The 25,528-nt window shown below is 45.9% G+C and overlaps 1 protein-coding gene and 1 long non-coding RNA gene across 4 annotated transcripts in view; one reads left to right on the top strand and one right to left on the bottom strand.

The window, feature by feature from the left end:
• Positions 1 to 25,528, bottom strand: part of LOC142888101 (helicase ARIP4-like) — a 58,113-nt gene that overhangs the window by 23,450 nt on the left and 9,135 nt on the right. The window contains exon 2 of one of the 3 annotated variants that reach the window (XM_076026126.1): positions 17,860 to 18,005. In XM_076026126.1, the coding sequence (XP_075882241.1) occupies positions 17,860 to 17,959 (100 nt within the window). In that variant the 5' untranslated portion in view covers positions 17,960 to 18,005. Of the gene's footprint in view, positions 1 to 5,486; positions 5,799 to 7,643; positions 7,912 to 17,859; positions 18,006 to 25,528 lie in introns of those variants that run through there. The other 2 variants (XM_076026128.1, XM_076026127.1) reach the window with 2 other exon arrangements.
• LOC142888103 (uncharacterized) lies at positions 4,807 to 6,519 on the top strand. Its single transcript, XR_012926656.1, has 2 exons — positions 4,807 to 5,224; positions 5,789 to 6,519. It is a non-coding gene; the product is annotated as an uncharacterized LOC142888103 (long non-coding RNA).

The raw sequence follows: 25,528 nt of genomic DNA, 5'->3' as shown, positions 1-25,528 counted from the left end.
CTCTTCCCGTATAGACGTGCTGAAATATACACACAGCAGAGGGACAGAGGAGTGTGTCGCCGTGTTTGTGTGACATTCCCCCCCCCCACCCGCCGCCCGCTTCCCCCTCCCAGTCAGTGCTAACAGAGATCACGCTGTTCTCACACTTACACGTCATCTCCCCCGAAATTACACTGACGGGAAATAACGTCAGACGGCTGATCGAGAGCCGATAAGTTGCAGAGAGACACAGACGAGCGTGAATAAGGCAGAAACAGCGAGGAGCGGGTCCCTCAACTCAATTATCCTCAACAAAAGAGCAATTCAAGACCATTGATTAAATTTATTCACGTCAATACTGGAGCCACTGATTTTAATGGTGAACGATAGATTTTTGAATACTTAATTTCTGGCCCAAAGGGGCCCTGGTTATGGCTCTTATTCATTAAAGTGAGACAGATCCTTTTGACAAATAAGGCTCTGACATCAAATCTATCAATAAGCAAAACCACTGTCTTAACATGAGGAGAAGGAGAGGGGGAAATGTGCTCTGTTGCTGATGTGAGAGGTTTAAAAAGTGCCAACAGATCCGTAAAAAGACACTGATGTTTTGTCCCTTGTTGCTGCTGCTCAGCCTTTTCAGTTGCCACCCTCTTGCTCGACCTTCTTAGGTGAAGCAAGACGAGACTCACAAACAAAACTGAAGACGCAAACAGCTGTTTAAAAAAAAAGAGAAGAAAAGACAAACAAACAAAATACCAGCGGTGGGTGAAAAAAATGCGGTTCTGTTTCCAAGATTTTACATAACTCTCCTTGAGAACAACATCTCATTTTGAATAGCCAAGATTATTAGTGGTCTCAACGAGACCAGACACACAAACACAAGCACACAAATATATATATATACACACACACAAAGACACACACACACACACACACACACACACACACACACCCTTACATAACAGACTGGCCTGAATGAGTTATTAAGGCCGCTTTATTAGAGCGAGACAGGTGAGTTATGAAACCCTCCCACAGGCTGCCTGTGTGTGTGTCTGCGTGCGCGTGTATGTGTGTGTGTTAGCGTGTGTGTGTGCATGCGTGAGCAGAACACCACAATGACTAAACAGAGTGAACACTAAACCCCTGCCTGGAGAGAGACAGAGGGAGAGTGAGGAGAGGTGGGCTGGGCTGAGTTTGTAGGCCAGTGTGTCAGTGCTGCAGCGGCTGAAGAGGAAAAGGAGGAGGAAGAGGAGGAGGAAGAGGAGGAGGAAGAGGAAGGACAGGCAGAGGAGGGAATGGGGGGTCAGAGCAGGATGGAAACATTGGAGGTGAGAGGCCTACAGATGATGGAGGAGGAGGAGAAGGAGGAGGAGAAGAAAAGGATTAAAGAAGTAGAGGAGAAGGTACGGAGGGGAGGGGAGAAGGAGGGAGAGGCAGAGAAGGTGGTGGATTAAGAGAAGTGAGGGGGAGGGAACATGAAGAGAGGCGGAAGTAAGAGAGAGGAAGAAGATACGGGAGGGAGGAGGAAGAGTGAAGTGTTAGAAAAGGGGGAGAGGAAAAGGGAATGAAAAGGGGAGGCGAAGGAGCGGGAAGGTGAGGGGAGCAGCCTCATGTGACCTTTAACCCCCGCAAAATCTCTCATTTCCATGTCAGTCAAACAACGTGAAACAATTTCCATGTCAGTAGAACGATGTGAAGCGAGCAAAAAAAAAAATGAAAGAATGGACTTTCCTACGGTTTTTCAGAGAGGTGAATGAGAGGTTGTATAATATGGGAGCATTTCGAAACCTGGATTTCACAACAACAATCGAAGAAGAAATGATTATGTAACGTACTACAATACAGCGGTGCAAATACCTAAAGATGGTGGTGGTGGTGGGGTGCCACCAGCAGGAGAACTGGGAAGACTCTCAACACCAGGGTCAACCAAATAACGCACCACTATTAGAGGTTTCAAAGCGAGTTCATCAATGATCCGACAAGGAGAGGAACATGGGAGACACGTGTGGCACGGGTGGGGGCGTGGGGTTTTGGAAGAACTCCCTTCTGACGAAGCAGGAACTGAGGGCGGAAATGTCGGTTGGGAATGGGAACAAAGGGGGCCAACGCGGTCCGAGATCAGAGGCAACAGCTGAAGATCAAAATAAACGGCAGTGAACGGCAATGAACACGGGCGACGTGAAGTGGTTGGGAGGGTGGTGATGGATTCATTAGAAGCACCGTATCCCTTTAATTTACAGACAGGGCAGGCAGGCACGGGCCCCCCACCCCTCACTGTTTGGCAGCCGCCCCGTCTGAACAGGTTGTTCCCGCCAGGACTTCACAACTGAGACAGAATGTGCCACCGCCGCCGCCGACAACACCACACTCCGTTTAGGCTGTCTGTCGAGGTGGAGGCTCCACTGACTCACCATCACCTCCTCCACCGGCGCTGGACACGCTGTACCAGGAGCACCAGAGGGGGGGAGGGAGGGAGGGGGGGCGAGAGAGAGAGAGAGAGAGAGAGAGAGAGAGAGTTCCCTTGCCTCCTTGGTCGCCCTTTTATCCAGCATGTGCGCAGCTGCAACAGAGGTGCAGGGATGGGAGGAAGGAACGCAGCGAGCTCCTGACAGGAAGCCGGGGAACTATTCTCAAAATTCTCTGAGGTGTTTTAGTCAAATGTGACTAAGTGTTAGAAAAGGGGGAGAGGAAAAGGGAATGAAAAGGGGAGGCGAAGGAGCGGGAAGGTGAGGGGAGCAGCCTCATGTGACCTTTAACCCCCGCAAAATCTCTCATTTCCATGTCAGTCAAACAACGTGAAACAATTTCCATGTCAGTAGAACGATGTGAAGCGAGCAAAAAAAAAAATGAAAGAATGGACTTTCCTACGGTTTTTCAGAGAGGTGAATGAGAGGTTGTATAATATGGGAGCATTTCGAAACCTGGATTTCACAACAACAATCGAAGAAGAAATGATTATGTAACGTACTACAATACAGCGGTGCAAATACCTAAAGATGGTGGTGGTGGTGGGGTGCCACCAGCAGGAGAACTGGGAAGACTCTCAACACCAGGGTCAACCAAATAACGCACCACTATTAGAGGTTTCAAAGCGAGTTCATCAATGATCCGACAAGGAGAGGAACATGGGAGACACGTGTGGCACGGGTGGGGGCGTGGGGTTTTGGAAGAACTCCCTTCTGACGAAGCAGGAACTGAGGGCGGAAATGTCGGTTGGGAATGGGAACAAAGGGGGCCAACGCGGTCCGAGATCAGAGGCAACAGCTGAAGATCAAAATAAACGGCAGTGAACGGCAATGAACACGGGCGACGTGAAGTGGTTGGGAGGGTGGTGATGGATTCATTAGAAGCACCGTATCCCTTTAATTTACAGACAGGGCAGGCAGGCACGGGCCCCCCACCCCTCACTGTTTGGCAGCCGCCCCGTCTGAACAGGTTGTTCCCGCCAGGACTTCACAACTGAGACAGAATGTGCCACCGCCGCCGCCGACAACACCACACTCCGTTTAGGCTGTCTGTCGAGGTGGAGGCTCCACTGACTCACCATCACCTCCTCCACCGGCGCTGGACACGCTGTACCAGGAGCACCAGAGGGGGGGAGGGAGGGAGGGGGGGCGAGAGAGAGAGAGAGAGAGAGAGAGAGAGAGAGTTCCCTTGCCTCCTTGGTCGCCCTTTTATCCAGCATGTGCGCAGCTGCAACAGAGGTGCAGGGATGGGAGGAAGGAACGCAGCGAGCTCCTGACAGGAAGCCGGGGAACTATTCTCAAAATTCTCTGAGGTGTTTTAGTCAAATGTGACTGTGTTGCAACTGAGTGAAGCACATTTAAACGTACCCACCAGCGCGTTAGTACCGTCAGCAGAAATCTTTGGAGGGCTACTGATTCTTTTCTCTTTTTTATTGAATGTGTACACTTTGTGACGCTCGTCACAGAGTTTGCTGTATCAAAGTGTCTCTTTTTACCTTTTTCTTATTAGAAACCAACACAGGGGTGGACAAACCTTTAGACACTGGGTTTTAAAAAGTGTAAGAGGGGCTGGAGCAGGAGCAGATGGATGGAGTGTTCTGCTGACCCACCTCATAGGAGGAACAATATATCATGGAATATGTAGAAAAGACGTGCTTTAATGTCTATTGAAAATGAACACAAGCAGAATATGTGTCTTTGAAGCCCCACGATATTCAGCTCTTTATTGAAATGACAAAAAAAAAAAAAAAAAAAAACTCTAAAAAATAGATGAAATACAGCTATTTTATGACTTACTTACTATTAATATGATCTCTTTAAGTTCGGTGGCCCCCGGGCCATAGTTTGCCCATACATAATAAATGTTGATCCACTAGATTCACGGACTGGCGTTAATAATAATAAGAAAAACAGCAAAAAAACATGAAAGAGGCGGATGGGATTTTCCACCCTTCAAGGCTGCTAAACAGCCAATCATAGTCTTAATCATAGTCTTGTCTCTCTCTCTCTCTCTCTCTCTCTCTCTCTCTCTCTCTCACACACACACACACACACACACACACACACACACACACACACACACACACACACACACAAACTAAAGGGAATATTCGATATAAAAATAGGCTTTATCAAAAGGCATCTCGTTTTAACATTTCGTAAGTTCTCCGCGTCATTCCAAGCCGCGGAACCCTTGCAAATCTCCCCATCTTCACACCCCACAGATTAATCCCTCTTTCCTGCCCCGGCCAGCAGCCACAGCAAGCCGAACACGGTGTTCTCCGGTCGGCGTACTACGACACGGTGCATCGTGTCCCCGCGCCGCCCGCCTCACGCGTTTACCCCCCTGACCCACTGGTCTGATGAACCATATGTTTTCCTGCCGCCCACATGCTCGCCGCACCGGCGCGAGCCAACCCTGCGCCGAGGCCGCCAATCACGAGTCGGCATTGGTTTAGGTAACCGCAGAGACAGCCAATGGGAGTGCGCCGGGACCCGGACAACAACACGAGAGAGGGAGGCAGCCGAGCTCACCACGCGTGGTGCTGCTGCCGGTGGAGCGGGTGCAGGCGGCGCGAGGAGACCGGCGCGAGATTATTAAAAATAATAATAATAATAATAAAAAAATAAAATAAAATAAAATAAATAAATAAAAAGGATGAGATTTTATTTTTAGTTAAAAAAATTAGGAAAATGTGGGCACGAAGCGAGAGAAAGAGCAGGAGGATGAGTAGAGAACGTGCAGAGCAGGCGGAAGTGAGACGCTCAAACGGCAGGTATGGATCCAGTGTTACACAACAACGTTAAGTAACTTCATCAAGTGTCAATCAGACGCCGCTGCTGCACATTCGAGACATTTCCTTGAAGCCCCGTCCGCCCCTATTGACGACCTACTGCAGGTGGAGGTTATCTAATCTGATCCAACCTGCAGAAGCACCAGCAGCGGCAGCGCACACCCGCTCTGCAACCACCTTCTTTCTCTTTATCCCTAACTTTCCCTTCTCTTCGCCCACCCACCCCCTTTGTGATGTCACGTACCTGCGAAGGACTCGGATTCGTCCAGGAGCAGCATGCTGAAGAGAAAAGGGAAGATGGGCTCTTCCTCTTCTTCGTCCTCTCCTCGGAACCCCCCCCAACAATCTGGAGCTCTCTTGTCAGATTCTAAATCAGCCCCTCTTCCTCTACCGCAAAAACAACGAACAAGCAAACTGATTTCTGGGAGCCAATAGGCAGGATTTCTGAGTTTCCCGCTCTCTTGCCCCGGTCTGCTCCTTTACTCCACTGCCTCAGTGACTGACTGACTCACTGACTGAACACCTCGCTTCTCCTTTTCTAGGCAGCGGCTCTGTGTGAATGCGAGGCAGCGGAGGCAGGCAAGGCAGGCAGGAGGTGCTGCCAGCTGAACAACTTACGTAACCCTGCATGCTGGAGCCGGGGCCCCGCCCAGGGAGAGCTCCGACGGCCGGCGGCCCCTCCCCCTCCCACAGTGCTCTCCACCCCCACCCTCTGCCTCCGAAGCGACTAGCAACTCCTCCGTGAAGACGCCCACATGCATACACTGCCTCGAAATCTGTTGGTTGCAGCGTTGAAAAACAGCCTGGGAATAGTAGCGAGGGCCGATTGTTCAGTTCATTCTAGATTGTGTTCATGTTTGCTTTTAATACTTGTTACACAAATTCATTTTGAAGATGGTCTTTTGAACACGCAGCAATGGTTTTCTCTCAGAACCGGCATTTTGCACTTAATCCCCCTCTATAATTCAGCTTTGGAGAAACCGTTCAGTTTTGTTTGGATGAATTCAACCGAAGCCATACGAGTGTGCCGGATTTAGGAGCAAGCCACTGGTAATGTTAATCGTATAACAGCTTATTATGAGGGAATTAAGTCTTAAAAGGTTCTGCCCTGGATCTTTAGTGTCACTGTTGGGACGCCAACCTTCTCACTTGTGATTTTACAAGAACTAAACAAAACAATATTTTCTTTTTAACTTTTAGTATTTCCCAATACACATTGTCAGACGATGTAAAAAAAAAAAGTGACTTTCAACACAATTAAAATGCTCCTAAATTCATCCATGCATTTTGTTCTATGATCAGATTTCCATTTATGTTACGTACAACATTGTATTCCCTCTTATGTAAAGAGACGAGGTTTAGCCAGAATGTAGTCATGGGCCAAAGTACAAGACCTTTATGTAGTTATGCAAACTGCATATTAAACATGTTGTCCACCAAACTAAACTTTGTTGGCTGCACAACAATGGCCCTTCCAAAACTGAGTGCCTTTTCTCCTACGCTCATTCTGACTTCATAGTGTCATCGTGCCTCTACGTACAGCTCGGGAAACAATAACACCGGCCGGACAATACTTTAAAGTAGAGTTCCATAATCAACGTAACAGGACAAATACTTGCACTACTACTACTACTACTACTTACACACAAAATGTGCAAAAACTACATCTTAAAAGTAGTTTTCTTAAAAATATCGCCCCTACTCTCCTCAAAGCAAATTAAACGAAAATAAAACAAGGAACAACAGCGACGCAAGCCGGTCCCAGCTGTGAAGTTTTCAGATTTCTAAGATTTTGGCATTTTCCACAACACCTTTCCTCCTCCCTGAAATATACAAGGAAACATTTCACCGCGGATCGCAAGACTCGTAATTACAAAACTAGTGGCAACATGTTAGAGAAAACAAATATGAATTACGCTTGTGACAAAAACACAGAGAAAAAAACATAAAACAGAACAACAAACACAGCCCTGTCCTGATACATCATCATAAAATTTCCCATTGGACTGAAACGAGAATGCATTTTTCAAGGAGGTGTGAGCAAATTTTGAACCATTTTTTTTTAAATGGTGGGTGTGGGTGGTTGAATTCATTTTGTAACGTGCCCTCTCGACACCTCTAAGCTCCAAGTGTCCCTTCCACTGACTTGGCACGGCACAACATGTAGGTCAGTGTGGTAGAAGCCTCTCTTTACATGTGCAGATAAGCAGGCATGCAGCGGGAGAGATAGCAGCAAAAAAAAAAAGGAAAAAAGAGACACGGAGCAACTGAGGGGAATCGCAGCAGCCACTCAGTAAATAAATAAATAAACTAAATAAATTCTACTCCCAACACTGAGGAAAACTAGCTGACACACACACACACACACACACACACACACAAAGACTGTTCTGCTACTCACCCATGTCATGTGGTTTAAAGTTTCTGATTAACGTCTGCTACTCTGCTGAGAGATCCATGCCTCCGCTACTCCTCTGCCCTAAAGTAACGTCCTGGGGCTGCCTCTGCCTCTTAAGAGCACCGTGTCGGAGTGCGTGAGCCTCTGAACATCTAGCTCCGGCCCCGTCTCGTAGCTTTTCTGGAACTCAGCTGAGGACAGAAGGCCACCGGGACAATTACAAAACAATGAGTCGCTGAAAAGCTGCCACGGCCCGCCGTGCGTCCGCAACTCCTCTCGGCCACCCGAGCGGCTCTTCCTCCCCCCGCCCTCCCCGGCTGATGACACAGGCGTGTGATGTCAGCAGGCCACGCCCACTCCATAGAAGCTGCCTTTAGGTAACAGGGGTAAAGGGGTTCAAACAGGGGAGAATGAACAGCAAAAAGAGCCTGCACCAGAATTTTGGCCCTTTATGTAACTCCTTCGATGTGCCGTCATTATAAAGAATTTGAAGAACCATGCACCAAGTATTCTGATGCAAGGGCAAAAAAAAAAAAGAAAAAAGAAAAACTGGAGAATATCAGAGAGAGAAAAAAAGAACAGCGGGAAGACACACGTGGACCAAAACACAAGACAATAGTATTTATTATTTATCAGAATATAATATTCATTAGCAGACGAAGGCAAAAAGATGTCCACGTATTTTATTGTAATATAATAAATATAGTCTATATGAATCATGTGATGCTTTTACATGGGGATAAATAAGTATTACAGAGAGATGTAGTTTTTGAGCTGTTTTGAGCCAACAATAAATTTTAGAGAATTTTGTTATTTTCAAACTTTATTTGTTCAGGATTTTGTGCAGTATTCCTAAGTGTTTTTCTCAATAAAAAGATACTTGTTGATGATAAGCAACAGTTAATTGTTGCTGTTTTGCTTTCTGCAAAGGATTTTACAAAACGGAAAGACAGGTGGAAAAAAGGAAGCTCACAAAACGAAATAAACGCTGGGGAGGAGAAATAAAAAAAAGAAAGGGAAAAGAGAGTCTGAGACTGATCAACTCATGTGCGAGCACTTTCTGGTCAGCGAGCACTGCACGCTGGCAAAACAGGATGGTGTCGCACGTCGTAAACGCCAATAAACACAGCGTAAACACCACAATTTGCCTTAGAAGGTAAATTAGAGACGCAGAGAGACGTGGAAAACATCACTGCGGAGGAATGCAAGAGGAAAGGCGAGGAAGCGAGCGCGAGGTCAGGTGCGCTGGCTTTGGAAAGAAAAAAGGAAAAAAACAAACAAACAGACGGGAACCAACAAAATTTGAAACAGAAAAAAACAAAAAACAGAAAAAAGGACGGATAAAAGAGATTATTCATGAAAAGCATACGGTCTTCAGCGGGGGAGTGAACATCATCAAAGAAGCACAATGAATCAAAATGGCTGAGAAGAGCCGAAATAGAGGAAAAGTCACGGGTAGAGGTCTGTTTCACAACAAACCCCTGAACTCAGAGACCCTTTTAAACCTGCCACAGCGGTGTGGGCTTATCCTTCACTGACGACCCCCTCCGCACACACACACACAAACACACACGCACAACACACACACACACACACACACACACACACACACACACACACACACACACACACACACACACACACACACACACACACACACACACACACACACAGGAAGGTGAGTCCACAGTGTCACATGGCTGTACACACTAACCCATTTTTCCCTCTCTGTGGAGAGGGGGCTGCACAGCGCAGTAATGGGGGGAGGGGCTGTGAAGGAGGCCTGGCAACGGTTTGAACACGCTCTCACACACACACACACACACACACACACACACACACACACACACACACACACACACACACACACACACTTTGACCTTTGCCACACTGTGACAGTTCTGGGATCTGGCCACGCCCCCTTTTGCGGGGACTCAAGGCTCACATTTCACTGTTTACATAACCTAGATTAACCAATAGACAGAGGGAGAGAGAGAGAGAGAGAGAGAGAGAGTGTGTATGTGTGTGTTTGTGTGTGTGTTATGTGTTCGCAAATATGGCTTAGTGCTTGACTTAAAGTTGCGTCCGGATAACATTATGAAAACAATCCAGAGAAGTGAAATTCCCCGTCCTAAATGAAACAACCATCAGGGCTGCCAACGAGCCCAGGAGTCTTTTCTGCTTTGGCAGCTTAATCAAGCCGAACACAATAAGCTGCAAGTGTTTAAACTCCTGCCGCTGGGCGCTAATCAGTGGCGTGCTAACCCCGCTCGGCAGTCGGACAGCTCGGCTTTCACCCTCTGAGAAATGGTCAACATATTCAAGAGCCACTTAGATCTCTTGACGACTGCTGTGAAAAACAAACAAAAAAACAAGAGAAGACCAGAAGGAGGACGCCAATTTCAGGAGCTTGTCTTGGAAACTTTGTGAATTGTTGCCTTGAATGTTACAGGGAGAAGCGCCACCCGGTTATCTCCCAATATGTTTTTCCTTTTTGCAACAGGCTTCACCGTTGACATTTTCTTTGGGCCTTCTCCAAGACAAAGTAACAGCGCTGTTTGTGAACGCCGCATGCACGATTTCCTGCCGACGCGGTCCCACAGGGGACGCCGTGACGTGATGCTCGCCGCTGCACGCCGACGTCACCACTGTGTCGTTTTATCGCTGTTGACAAAGCAAAAGTTTGGAACGCACGTCGAAGCTGGAGCTCCTCCACCACGTACAAAATCAGGCCCGGGAAAGGACTGATGACGCAAGTGTGTGTGTGTGTGTGTGTGTGTGTGTGTGTGTGTGTGTGTGTGTGTGTGTTTCTTTTTCCACTCCGGTGAATAAACAGTGGCGTTGTAAAGAAACACCTTTGTCATGGTGATGGAGTGAAAACCAAGTAAGAAGGTCTCGGGAGGACACGGAGATCCAGTTTAATTCAACTTTAGCCTGACGACGACAACAACAAGGCCAGGACTCTTTCATCTCAATGGGACTTTCTTGGTAAAATAAAGGTTAAATAACATTTAAAAAAAGGCCACTTCAGATGGGAAGAATGAACGCGACTATAAAAGAAAAACAGCCCGCAACACTGAAGTATCTTCAATAATGATGTCATTAACAGGCATTTAGGACCTAACAAGTCTTCCTCAGTGTGCTTGCTCGTCCAGGAAATGACATCATCATCTAGTCTCATCATTAGACACAGGTGTACTAATTTAGCTTATCACCTTAAATGGATAATAATAATAATAATAATAATAATAAAAAAAATAATAATAATTTGGTGTTTGGTCCTAGATGCCTGTCAGTGATATTACCAAAGATTTTTGAGATGGACACTTGAGTGTTGTGGGCCGTTTTTTCTTTCATTTTTGGATAGCACCTCTTTAATATTAATATTTGTATTTGAGAGAGAGTTTTCAAGAATGAAAACAACATAATAACCAGTGCATAATCGTCCAGGTCGAAAGAAAAAAAATAAATAAATAAATTAAGCCTTCAATATGTCACTGTGTTTTCTCTCCTCCTGGTGGTTTGGCTGCCAGCTGGTAGGGCCGAGTTATTCTGACTCATAATCAGTTTGACATCGAGGCGGCGGACTACCTGTTCTCAAGTCTGCTCGCGCGTACACACACACACAGGAGCGCAAACACACACACACACCATGCCGGTGTGTGTGTGTGTCAGCTTGTGTCAGTATGTGGAGCAGCTGGTGTTACTGTATTGCCTCCTACATGCCACCTTGCACCCTCCTAATCAGGTCAGAGACACACACGTGCACGTGCACGCACACACACACACACACACACATATATAGGACCTACTGACATCCCTTCATTTTCCACTCTCCTGTGCAGCTGGACCCTCAGCCCGACCTTTACTTGACCGCTTTGCATCCGAACTGGATTCCTTCAGCTTCGGCCCACCGACTTCTAAGGTGACTTCTAACATCGTCGTCCTCGCCCGGCGAGTCGGGCATCGTGAAACACGGCTGGAAATGAGTCTCGGCGGAGTCCACGCGCTGCTCCCACAGAAGAATTGCGAATAGCGAGGGCACGGCAACACAATCAGCACATCGTCGCGTGATCAGAAAGAAAGCAGAAAAGCGTCTGTCAGAAGGCCTGTTGCACGAAGAAATAAGTGAATACGAAATACTTGAGCGAGCAGGAGGAGGGAAGAAGCACCAGCGCGGCGAGGTAATTGAGGCACAAGTGAGAAGAAGACACCCGTTTGTTTCCTCAGCTTTTTAAAAAAAATAAAAAATAAAATAAAATAAACAAACTTTGCACACAACCACTAACAATAACCAACGTCAGAGGTGAAAATTGAAGTGGCGATGATGACAGCCTTAAAGAAACAACAGAGCTTTCGCTGATCCGTCCCGAAGCTGATTAAAGCAGCCGGTGTTGGCGGCGCCGTCCGTGGGAGGAGACATGTTTACTTGTTTTTCTTCTTGGGCTCAAACCGGGCGAGCGAGAGTGCCGATCGTCTTAGCGACACCTACACAGAGGCGGCAGAGCAACAGGCTAATTAACAGACTATTACTCTGCTGCTCTCTGGAGCCTGCACACACACACTTATGCCTGTGTGTGTGTGTGTGTGTGTGTGTGTGTGTGTGTTGTTTTTCGCGTTATGAAAGATGTGACTAAACCTCATGACGGATTCATCTGAGGTGCTCGGTGCCAATAACATGTTGCACTCCCTCCCCTCAATCTGTTCACACATACATGTGCGCGTGCACACGCATGAACACACATACACACACGCACTCCTGACCTAGAAGCGACATCCCAGCAGCGCGGCGCTGCTGAGGAGGACAGTATTTTTTCTCTCCCACCTCCCCGAGTCCATTTGTCAAAGTCACCCTTTGACAAATGGCGCTGCTTCCACAGGCACACACACACTTAAAAAAAAAACACCGCACACGCACTGTTTTTTAATCCGAGGGTGAGAGCGAGCGATCGCTGGCGTCTTTTCTAGGTCACTTCTTCTTCCACGGATCTGATGGCTCTCAAAGCTTAAAAAACGAACACGGTATGGTGTGGTAAAATGGTCCACATCATTTATATTTCGTAGTATTAGTATTTTGCACATCATGGTTAAAGAATGGGCGACACGGTGGCGCAGTGGTTAGCGCTGCCGCTTGAAAAAAGATAAAAGCAGACGAGATATAAAAAAAAAAAACAGATTCAGAACAAAAGTGATAGAGCGTGGTGTTTCCGTAAAGAAGCCGATAATACAAGATTATTCTTATTTCTGCTTCCTTTCATTCAGGGGTTGGGAATTAGTTTGTGTTAGCGTCTCGTTGTTTTGTTTTATAAAAAAATAAATAAATAAATAAATATTTCATTGTTACCGTTGTTGTTTGAACGCACTCAGTAAACTGTATTGAGTCAACGGACGTTTGACAATTGCTCTTTTCAATCGGTTCCCGCTCTGACACGCTGACTCGTCTCCGACGGCGAAAAAAGAGCAGAAAAGCGTCTTACGGAAGATTTGAGTCGACCCTGTTGAACAACACACAGAGATTCCGCGAATGAACATGGGCCACCGTGGAAGTCGGCATTATGTGTATAACCCAACTGAAACACGCCGGAGCGGCGAGCAACCCTGCGAGAAACCGTTTAAAACGCAGAGCCGAACATTTTCCCGACGGCTTGTCGGCCTCCCTTCAAATGTTATTAGAGAATTTTTTGTTTTGTTTTGTTTTGTTTTTGCCAGTTTCATTTCACTCCGCTAAATACGCCAACAGGGCTGCTGGTAGATGATTGACTCACACCGTGGGTTGATGTTTAAACCTTGGAAATGATACGTTTCATTGTCACAGTGACTAAAGTTAGAGGGGAGACTCTTTCTTGTGTTTGCACTCGATCTTGGAGATTTGGAAGTTACTCCCTTGATTAAACACAGCTGAGTCATGGACCTCGTGCCAGAAACTCTGTCGCTACGGGCTGAAGATGTGCTCACGTTCTCCCTCAAACCAGTGACACGCGCCCACTTCAACCAGATGCCAGTTTTTAAAACGAATTATCAACTTTTATTTTTCAAAGGTTTTTTTTCCTTTCTTTTTTTTTTTTTCAAAGGTTCAAAGTTTGATTAGTTTTGATCCGATTCGTTGTCGACCCTGCCGGCCGTGGGGCCTCCAGACCTCCGCACAACATGACCTCTCACATCTTGTTTTATCACTTTCAATTAGGGAAGCAAATTATCGATTAATTAATTAATCATTACTTGATTGACCTTATTGATCGATTAACGATTAATTGATAAGCAGCAATTTTTTTTCCTGAGAACCTAAATTTCACAATGAAAAATGTGTAAGGAACACATTATTTAACCCTTAAATAATAATGAGAGTCCAATGTGACCCATTTTTACATTAGAGAACAGTAAAAACACCCTAAACATTCATCCTCTGACTTTAAGTTGACTTCTAATGGGTCACATTTCAACTTTTTTTTTAATCTAGGTATATTGTGACCATCACAGTATCTACAGGTGAATTGCTCTCTCCTGCCACTACACTGTTATGTGACTAATTTAATTTATTCGATTAAATTCTCAATCGATAAATAATGAGTAATCGATTAATTGTTAACATCCCTTACTTTCAATCCTTTGCTTTTCAGAATTTATCAATGTCAGGTCAGTTGTGCAAAGGGTGGTATGTATGTAATATGTCGGGACACGCGAACCGTGTCGGTGGCCCCGAGCACCCTCGTCATCCTCTCTTACTCTCTCATCTTCCTTTCACATGACGGAGACATAGAGAGGCCACGTTAACAGCAGCGCCGCCACATTATGTGGCACCGACCGCAGTGCTAATGTATTTAGGACAACATGCATGGCGAGAACGGAAGGAAGCGTGTGCGTCTGTGTATGTGTGCGTTTGCGTGTGTATGTGTTTTTCACGGCTTCGTGAATCTCCAGAACCGAGCTCCAAAAAGAAACACAATCTGCTGCATGAAAGGGTTACACAATCCTGTGTCGAAGAAACTGACACCCCAAGTTTTTTTTTTTCGTTTTTTTTAATAGATTAAAAAAAAAAAATCAAAGTGTTTGCCGAAGTTTCACTCAGACTTAAAGAATGCGTGTGCAAAGAAAAAACCCAAAAAATGTCACAATACTTATGGCAGGAAGTTAGTTGTTATCTTTAGATGTGGTCAGAGGAAACACATCACAGGAGTCACAGCTGCAGCCGGGCTTAGAGAGTGCAACACACTCGCCTGACGCACACCTCCTCCAGAATGCATCTGCTCATTGCAGCAATGACTGTGATTGGTCAGCTTGTTCACCAAACCTCTCTGGACTGTTGGGAAAAACTGCAAAAGGAGGAAAAGCCTCAAGGAGAAAGACACGAGCAAGTTCATGAACTGCAGCAGGATCTCGGATGATACCGAAGAGCCACCGTTTGCAGCCCACATCCAACAGTCTGCATGTAGGATTGTAATTTAGGATTTACTGAGCACTTAACTGCACTTAAACGCATTAACTGACGGAGAGAGAGTTAGAAAACAAAACTGGTGTCCTGGCAGAAAAAAACAAACAGCCCAGTGAGTGTAAAGAAAGACAGTAGGACACCAGCTGACGACCGAGAACTGAGTATTGGCCAATTCTGTTCGGTGGACAATCAATGGAATCGTCCCAATCGCAAACAATGAAGATTGTACAAATGCACAGTGCCAAGTGATGCCGGTTGGTCTGAGATTTATCTGGCAGGCTAGAGAAAAATATATTTTTTGCACTAGTTAACCTGTAAGTTAACGTGTGCAAACGGATCGAAGCAACTGTTCTGAGGCAAACGAGAGAAAGAACAAAAAGCTCGAGACGTCAGGAAGTCTGCCAGAAGATTTTATGATTTTATGCAAGGCGCTTGCGTAATCTCAGTGAAGCGGCGCTACTGTACGCTGGAAACCAGCATGTGACGCAGAGCACAGGAACCATCCAGCACCATGAAGAGCACCTCCCCCCCCCCCTCCTCCCCCCACAAAAAACGAACGACAAAAGAGCAGAAGACGGCACTTTCGAGACGCGAGGACTTTCGCGGCTCCCGCAAACAAAGCAAACTCTTTGTTCGTTCAACCGACTTTGTTATCTGAGTTTAGTATTTCAACTGAAAGTCAAGTGACGGAGCGCTCGCTCAGATGCATGACGTTTTGTAATAATTAGAGGTGGCGAGTTTTGTTGTTTTTTTTTTGCTGCTGTTGCTCCTCTCTGCATCTCACATTTCAACAACTTTAAACACTGCAGTGCAGGAAAAAAGAGGAGAAGAAGAAGCTGTTCTCTCTCTGCAACAAGGTCAAAGTCAAGACTGACGCCAGTGAAGTTATTCAACCAAAGTTTAAACCTCACCACCTACGCACCAAAACACACCCCTACACACACACACACACACACACACACACACACACACACACACACACACACACACACACACACACACACACACACACACACACACACACACACACACACACTGCTCCCCCCTCTGAGACGGCTCCTCTTGTAATAGAGCTAATAGATGATTCACCATGTTATGCAACACGTGCTGGCAACAGAAGAAATGAGGAGAGTTTCTTTTTGGTTTTTTTGTTTTTCCCAGGAGGCTTTGTGCTGACGATGTCTTGTCCAGTGGCTGGTCTTAACGATACGCTCCCTTGTCGGTTGAAATGCTCCATTCTCAATTGAGCATATTCTGTGTTCTGCAGCAACATTAGTTCAGGTGTTAATCCCTTTTTGGCTTTGAAATCAGGAATTCTGATAATCTGGATATTTTTTAAAATTGCACAAAAATTTGCTTTTTTGAAGAATTGCCAAAAGTATGTTGACATTTCCAACATGTTTCGTCTGGGCTTGAACCATGAGGTCTGGGAATGAAACAATCTTTCCATGAAGGAATTCCTCCAGGTTATTCTGGGTTAAACATTTTCCCAAATCAGACGAGTGCATTTATTTATTTATTTTTTGTTCTAAATTCATCCGGCCAAATTGGAAACATATTTTTGGGACGGGGGGGCCTGAAACAGCTGTGTTGGTTTAAAATCAAAGCTTTTTTCTTCTTCTTTTTTTAAAGCCTCCGTGGTTTGTTTTTGCTTTGACTTAGGCAGAAGAACCTGTATGATTTTAGTCTTACAGCGAGAGGTGGTGGAAACAGATGGCGCCGACGAGGGCATACGTGTATCAAATGTAGGGTGCGCTCGCTCGCAGCGGGACTCACTGTTCCTCCAGCCGCAACTTGGCAGCATTCTCAACGTTACGTGACGCCGGCGTGGCCGATCTTAATTTGCCGTGACTTATGGTGCGTTCCGGAACATCTGAGCTGGCAAACATACCAGTGAGAAGTCGGGAAAGCAAACGGGGGGGGGGGAAGAAGAACTATGTCAATATTGCAGTCGTAACCACAGCTATCAAAGACCCGCCGGCAAAAGAGAGAGGGAGGAAAAAAAGTGAGCGATGCGTAAGAACACGTGTACAAGTTGATTTGCTGAAAAAACAAAAGCATTGAGTTAAAAATCAAAAAGTGCACTTGCCAGGGGTTTAATGAGTTCAATTCTGGCTATGTGCAGACTTATTTTACAACTATCAAAACAAACCGTCTCTCTGCACATCCAGTGTCGTGAGCACTGTACCCCTGCTGACCAAACAAAGATATAACAGATATCACAGGACCATCACTATTGTGTGGCCAATGTCACATGACATAACATTGAACTCTTGGTTTTCTCCATTTTCTCTCTGAGGCTATGCTATCATTAGCATCACAGCTCGTCTGCCTCTCCCAAAGTCAACCAACGTACCACATCTGGCTCATTAAAACTTAATGTGCAAATTCTTCAAGTGCAGCAACAGCAAGCCTATGTCGCTGTGCCTATATAAAACACATGTCTCCGTTGTTTTCCCCCCTTACTGACTTCATTAGCAACAGCGGAACATTAGTCAACGTGCAGCGGCCTGCTGTGTGGCTTTAAGACCGCTGTTCCGCTGTACCAAGTATTACAGAGCTACGCATTTAAAATGAATCGCTGCTGACGGTGAAACTGGCACTGCGAGCGCATGTGGGGGATGAGTGGAGGGCAGAGAAATTACACGGCGAAAAAAATGATCGCAACGCGGCTCAAAACAGCGGAGAAAAGTGCTTCCAAATGTCAGAGAAAGCAGCGGGGAGGACGGACATGGCCGGGAAAAATAAGTAAGTACAAACAGGTGTGGCGCAAGTGAGGCTGTGACGCACCAGGTCTCCCTTCGTCCTCGTCATCCCCGTCGTTGTCTCCATCATCGTCTTCGTCGTCCTCGTCATCGCTGATGTAGTAGATCTGCTCCACTTCAGACATCCTGGCGTGCGGGCCGGCGCTACCTCAGCATGGCCACGGCGCACGGCTGGAACACAGCAAAAGAATGAATAAATCAACAGGTTCCAAACACAGATGCGACACATTTCAGTTGGCTCCGCCGCTCCGCCGCCCCGCCGCCTCGCCGCCTCCCGCCTCCCGCCGCAGACACATTACGGGATTTTGCTTTGGAGCGCGTGGAAAAGAACGGCGGCAGCATGAAAGCGGGGAAACCCTGGAGGGGGTGTTTGCCGCTCTGACTTTGTGCTCGTTTCAAAGGGAAAACACGCTGCAAAGGTACAGTGCAGTGCGGGAAGAGGGGGGAGCGAAGGGGCGCAGGGCGCTTTGTGCACCTGAAACTGGCGCAGGCGGGGGATGAGAAAGAGCAGACTGAAGGGAACTACAGAAGATTAAATCATCCAGTGAGTGTGCCGGTGAAAAAGGGGGCTGAGGCAGATCAGAGTTGGGATGAAATGGAGAAGAATGCTGGAATTCATGTATATGAGCGACGCCTTTTTATTGCTCATAGGTCAGAACACTTTATAAATAGAACTTACTGTACTGTACTGTAAGAAACTGCACTTTTTTTTTTTTTTCATATTCATGTTTCGGTTCAAAGTGCAGGAGGAGTTTGGAGCAACAAGAGATGCTCCGACGTGCTGCCTGCAGACACGCGGTATCTGAGGCCATCCAGGTCACGTTAGTCTCTCAAGTCGAAAGTCAAGTAGGCAACTGCACCTCGAGAAGTTTCAAGATGACCTTTGGCCTCTCATCCGAAACGCTGCTGCTTCCTACTAGAAACTCGTGTCCCCTCCTCCCAGTTAAGAAGCCGATTCATCTTTTTTAACTGGACAACCACCTGCACAGGTGACATCAAGTCAAACTCTGTTTAATGCATCACGGTCTCCGCTTTAAAATCACACAGTGCACAGCGCATGCAAATAAGACGGTTGGCCCCTGCAGCCCAGACTGTAATGGCAGAAAACAGGGCGTCTCAAGTGCAACCTGGGCATGCAGTACTTTGTGATTTATACGGCGCTAAAGGAAAAGATGCGCTTTGGCTCCGCAGCTCATCTCCGTGCTTTTATTTTTCCTAGGTGGCAGGAGCGGTTTGGAGGGAGACGGGCGTAGTAAAAAAGGACCATCACCTCAAGATGAAAGACGGAGTTGTGTAGCTACGGAGAAGGGGAGGGGCGAAAAGCTCTCAGCGTGCTGTTAAAAGCCGCACTCGGAACCACTCTCGCGCTGGAGCGCGGCGATCACACACAGTGAAAACCAGAGGCTGCGGCCGCGCCCTCGACATCAGCCAGGGTCGAACAGGAACAGGGCTCCAGCCCCGTTTTGTGTACGGCAAACATTGCAGCAGCCAATTAAAATGGGCGTTCAAAAGACGGGGAAGCAAGTGAAGTCGAGCATGTGGACAAAGGATTGCGTCATTTCCACGACGACGCGACAGTGAAATGGGTCCCTCAAAGAATAAATAAAAATAATAATAACAATAATGATAATTATACAATAAATTGAAATAAAAAAATGTTCATCATCTCATGCATGCAGCATGTTCGGCTCGTCCTTCGCAAACCACCCCAGATTTTAGCTACACAAACTGTCTTGAAGGGGCTGATAAATCGCACCAGCTCTCACTCTCTGCTGAAAGCTGCAGACATTATTTTCTTTGCGGGAGCCAAGAAAAAGAAATTATGGCTGTCTGACTGTACTAAAAAAAATGGTCCCAACCGCTTTGAAACTAACATCACACACATCAGAAGCTCCTGTGCGCCGTCGACTCTTGCCAGCTCACCGCACACGACCGTTTGAAGGCGATTGCACAACAGGTAGCCTCCGGCCTCGAGTGAATTACAGGTTGGACACGGCGGTTTAACATCCGCCATAAATCCTGCCGGGTTCAACTTTTATGGAACTCCTGGCTGAAAATAGGCGACCGAGGATCCGACGAAGAGGCCTTTAATGTCCCATTCAGCCAATGCCGACGCACACAAAGCAGATTTGGAAATATCTGAATTCCCGTTGGGGAAAAAAAAAAAATCAAGCAGTATCTGGTTTAAGGAGTTTAAATAAACCTTCTGCTCATTCATTTTTTTCTGTGCAACCGCCGTGAATCAGCTCCAAGGGCCGGTGAGCGAGCCGCCGGGACCACACAGCGACTGTCGTTGCTGCCGTTCACATCCTGTTTCCGACCGAGGAGGGTTAGAAAGCGACGGGGTTGAAAGAGACTTGATGCTTACTGCGGTGGCCTCCACAGGACGCGATACGCGGTTTGTGTTGGCGCAAACATCCAACGCAAACTCCTCCCCGGTGCCTTTATTGTGGCGATCCAACTGCATGTCAGCCCATTTCCTCAGACAGAACTCTGCATCAACATACATTTTTTTCCCCACCCCTAAAAAACGAAACACAGACACACACACACAAAAAAACAAAACGCTCCCAAAAACAAACAAAAAAAAGTCCCCGGCAACTTAGCGGCACTGTGTTTTCTAGTGATGGCTGAGAGATGTTCTTACAATAAGTGATCAAAAAAACTTGTGGGAAAAATGTTGAATCATGTAAAACGCAATGTAACATTTTACTTGACTATTCAGGCTCTGCACTTAGATTCTTTATGACATAATCAGAGGTGCCTTAGCAAGTACATGCGAACAGCTCTGTACATTACTTTTTTTATTTATTTATTTTTTTTACTAAACGCTAATATCAAACAAGCCAATTTATGGACCTTCCCAGTCTTAGCTCAACAATTGAAAGTGGAGCTGCCAGCAGGGCTGATGCGCCTGAGTGGGCTTTCACATTGCCACTCCAGACACATCTTTTCACAGGCTTTTTGTGCTAGCACTGTATACATGTAAACGGAGTGGAGCGAAACAAAGAAACACCAGCATGAAAGCCTTTAACATTTCTAACAACATCACACTTTCACAGTCATAAACATCCTGACATCTACATGTAAAGAGGCCCATACAATATGCCACCTTTAAACCATGTGGGAGCATTGAAATACATTAAATAGGAACATGTGATCAAGTCCAAAGGCACTGAAAGGCTCCACTGAGATTTCAAACAGGGTCTTGATGAGCATTTGAACTGTGCCACTATCACAAAGCACCTGTATGGCTAACAGCATGGAGAGAGGTGCTCTTTGGCTTGGGCATAAAAAGGACATATCAAAGAGCCCTTCAGGAAGTCCACGCAAAAAGGTCTGGATCTCTGTGTAAAGACGACTTGCGCTAAATCTGTCCCGTCAGGCGTTTTCGAAGAAGGGAACTGGAGCACATGGGCGTCGGCGTTGTTTGGTAAAGCCAAAGGGGGAAGACCCCAGGAGGCTAAATTACAGCTGTACTGCCAGAGCAGCTCCGAGCGTCACTCCAGGGCACTTCCCAAGCCAATATAACTCTGTCTGATTTTAGTACGGGTCACCCAGAAATGGTGAACCCCGCGGCGCAGTCGCCGCTGGAGGCGGGCGCAGCGGTAAATCAGGAATGAGCACATGCAGTTGTCGGGTCGCCAGAGCTTACGTAACCAAACATGCCACGGCAGTGTCGATTTCAAATTTTGGCAAGGAGCTCGCGATGCACTACTGTTTGAGCATCTCTCGGCGCCGCGATACAAAGATAAGCAGAGGATCTCATTACTGTAATTGGAAATCTAAAAAAAAGAAGAAAAAAAAAGTTGGGTCTTTTGAAAATACGTGGAAGAATTTGTTATTCCACAGCCATCAAAGAGCTGCAGATATAAAGCAATGGAATTTCCTTGAAGACTGTCAGGTCAGTGGACAATTTATTTTGGTTTAAAAAATATATATTCCTACAGTAACCTGATTTAACACCGTCAAAAGTAGGGCACATAAAACTCCTGCAGACATGCAAGAGCTTGTTATTACCCTTCATGATTTAAAGTCCCATCCAGCCCCAAAAACCACTTGATTCATTGCCATCCAGCTTTATGTAACTAAATATACACCAAAAGGAAAAGCAGGCCAAACTGTTCTGATCACACCGGCCCTTCCAGACTGTAAAGTAACAGTTACATAACATTAGGTGCATGCCAGCCTAAATGAGCTGCTCCAACTTGATATAGCCTCTGGGTCCGACACCTGGGATTCAGGTTTCTCCTTCACCTGAAACGACCTTCACAGCCACCTGGAGGTGGACGGGACCAATAACATCTGCACGACATGGTCCCGTCCACTGAACAACAGGCCTGCACCGACGTTTCACATGTCTTTGTGTGTTTAATTTGAGCTCTATGAAGTACAGTGTAATAACCTGGTTGAGCGGTTACATCATGTACCACGCTCCTCCCCATCTTCCTGTTTGAACTTAAAGGAAAAAGATTAAAGAAAGGCACTTCAGTGGAGAAAAGGTCTGCCTACAGGCCCGGGTGACACAAAGTGAGAGTCTAAATCCTCAACCGTTTTCAAAGGGAAGCCTCGACTTACGGCTAAACTGTTGCAGTGGATTGCATTTATGCTGTTTTGTTTTGAACAAGACAGGTGAACTAGCGGAGGTGCGGGGGGTCGAGGGGGTGCTTCTAGCGGCATCCTGTGCATTTGTTAGCTGCACCATTCACCATTAAATGAAAGGGCAGTTAATTAATACAACTAAATAATTAAAATAACTTTAATTGTGTAAAATGTCCCACTTTACTTGGGATCCATAATGATAACAAGTATCTGTAGCTTGTATATGAACCAGAAATGTGAAAACTCAAGTCTTCACATCTGTTGCTTTCCTCTTCACCAATACACCACCTTCTGATCCAAACAAGACTTTTGCAGGAGGCTAACAAGCTGACATTTTTGCAGGAAGCCGAATATGCTGCTTTCTGGATGGTCCCCCACCTCCCCGAGTCCAGAATGATGATTTCGTAGGTAAAAAAAAAAAAGGCTCAAACTTCCTTAACTGACTGATAAGTTGTAATAAAAATGACTAGATTCTCAACAAGAACAAAGAAATAAAATAACAGTTTCACTGCATGTAGGTATCAACCAGAAGCAGGAGTGAGACTCATATAAACCCTAAACACAAATGCACCAGTTTGCCTTATAAAAACAATAATAACAAAAAAATCAGGCTTAGCTTCCAGTAAACCCTGTTGACCCATAGGTTTCTTTAAAGTGGTTAAGAATTCTGTTAAGAAACAGAATTCTGGGATGAAGACAAGCAAAACACAACTCTTTCACTGCCTAGTAGTGAAGAACCGGCCAAAAACCAAACAAAAATAAAAGATTCTTAAGCAACAATCTTTTCAGACAGAATGTTCTAATTACATCTGGCAGAAAAATGTGAAAATGTGAACACACTCAAACAGAGAGACCTCAACTGGAGAAAAAAATAATAACAGTCAAATTGTTCAAACTATATGGATCATTTCATGGTCCTCGCTCCCCCAGTGCACCATCCTACCTTACATAATCTCACACAGCGATCCCAGGAGGCGTTCCGGCTACGGAGCAAGTCAACTCCGCGTTGAAAAGTGCGGCATTAATCCAGCTGGGGCTGGACAGAGCTGGACGAAAAAAAAAAAAAAAAAAAAAAACTGAGCCAGTGGATGTGGAAAAAAAAGGGGGACGTTGATGGGTGCAAAGGATATAAAAAGCAAAAAAGAGGAGAGGTGAGGGTGGGCAATAAAAATAAAACGGCGAGGCATGCGGGATGACGGGGAGAGACGGACAAAGACAGGGGGAAAGCTTCCAGAGATGGGGGGAGGGGAAGAGTCTGGTCTGTCTGGTGTCCTGACCACCCCCACCATGTGCCAAAAAGGATTTTGGGAGTGGGGGGTTGGATAACCTCAGTTTCAAATGGTTAAATAAATGGGACAAACCCTCAGCCTGAGCCGGCAGGGGATCACAGCAGCAGCAGCACATCTGAACTTCATTAACACGGATGGTGAAGAAACATCTAGACACCCCAGATTGTAGTCACTGCTGAAGGCTTGGTAGGAATCACTGATTTTAAAAATGCAGGAAATATATATATATATATATATATATATCTATCTAAACGCATTAAGTCCCAACAAACCAAAATAAAAAGGCGCCCTATCTTGGAAACTCGTCACTCTTCCATTTAAACACCAACCCATAAAATGCCTTCCTGTTAGACACGGTTCATTCCAAGAAAGCATCAAAACGGCGGCACAAAAAAGAAAGCCCGCAGATTACAATTTTTTCTTAATGTGGTATAAATGTCCCGCCCTTGCAAAATTGTCCAAGCCTGGTATCAGGAATGCTTGTGACGTAACCTGGCGTGTCAGAAGAATGTTTTCAAAAATCTGTTGGGTTTATTTCGCCTATTCAAAACGGCTAAGAGCTGGTTGAAAGGCAGAGAGAATGTTTTTCTCCACGGCAGCGTCCATGCTGGACTTGTTAGCAGTCGTAGGGCTTTCAGCCACGTCCTTTCTATTGTCTTCTTCTGTGGTTTCCAATTGGCAGTCGCTTCCCATGTTTATCACGACCCAAGTCCCGGGAAGGTCAAAAAACAAACAAACAAACAAACAAAAAACTGCTTCAGGCGGGAGGTTTTCAAGACGGTTGTCGTGACATAAGATCCACACACGACCTTATGGTGCATTTCGATTCTGTGAACTCAACATTAAGGTTCGACGTGCACAGGCTGATTCACACTGTGTGCTAAAATGGATAGAAACACAGGAGACTTAATGTACGCATCCACAGGAGCCGGTGTAATTACCTTGAGAGCCAGTAAGGGGAAAAAAATGAAAAAAGGGAAGATAAGGGAACAGAGAAGACAGACGCTTGCATAAGCTGCCTTATATAAGATCTGGCTAATAATGCCACTGTACCGCTCACTAGAAAAGTTATACAAGACGTATGCCAAGAAGCGCGCGCACACACACACACACACACACACACACACACACACACACACACACACACACACACACACACACACACACAGTCGCTGAAATGCATTTTTTTGCTCCTCGACTTACTCAGAACCAGAATCTCTGCCTCTGTCCTCACACAGTCGCCTAAAGAAGCACAGACAGACAGTCTTTTACTTTCAGCCTTTTACAAAACATATGGAAAATCCACACACACTCCCATCCAAACACACGCACGCACGCACGCACGCAGGCTTGTACTCAGAGTTCAGCGGCGTTGAACAGTGCGTTCCACGGCCTCATTATAAACCCTGCAGGAGCTCAGGGCAGATTTAAAGGAGAGGGGGGGGGGGGAGGACACAAATCGACGTTGCCAGTTGAGAAAGGGGACACACAGTCAAATGTTCCTTGAAGTCTGAATTGGCAGAAATGTTTTGACAGCACTTCTGCTTTGAGAATCAAAACCAGAAAAAAAGACTGATGATTGGTGGTTTTGGTGTAAATGCTGACCGATTTTAAATCTAAAACTGCCAAATATTCATCCCTGTGCATTGACAAAATTTAATTCCAAGAACTCATATTTCAGTCATTTTTATTTTTTAAAATAAAATAAAAAAGTATTTAGCCCTTTGTTTACAGCCTCTTGCTAAAAACTCATGCTTTGTTGGACCTTCCACATGTTTAGAAAGGAACAAAAACAAGAAGATA

This window comes from Nelusetta ayraudi, unplaced genomic scaffold (assembly GCF_046127955.1).
Source record: "Nelusetta ayraudi isolate G7.1 ecotype Tasmania unplaced genomic scaffold, CSIRO-AGI_Nayr_v1 ptg000019l, whole genome shotgun sequence".
NCBI classification, from domain to species: Eukaryota; Metazoa; Chordata; class Actinopteri; order Tetraodontiformes; family Monacanthidae; genus Nelusetta; species Nelusetta ayraudi.
The sequence above is the reverse complement of the archived record's forward strand: the minus strand, read 5'-3'. Positions and strand labels throughout refer to the sequence as shown.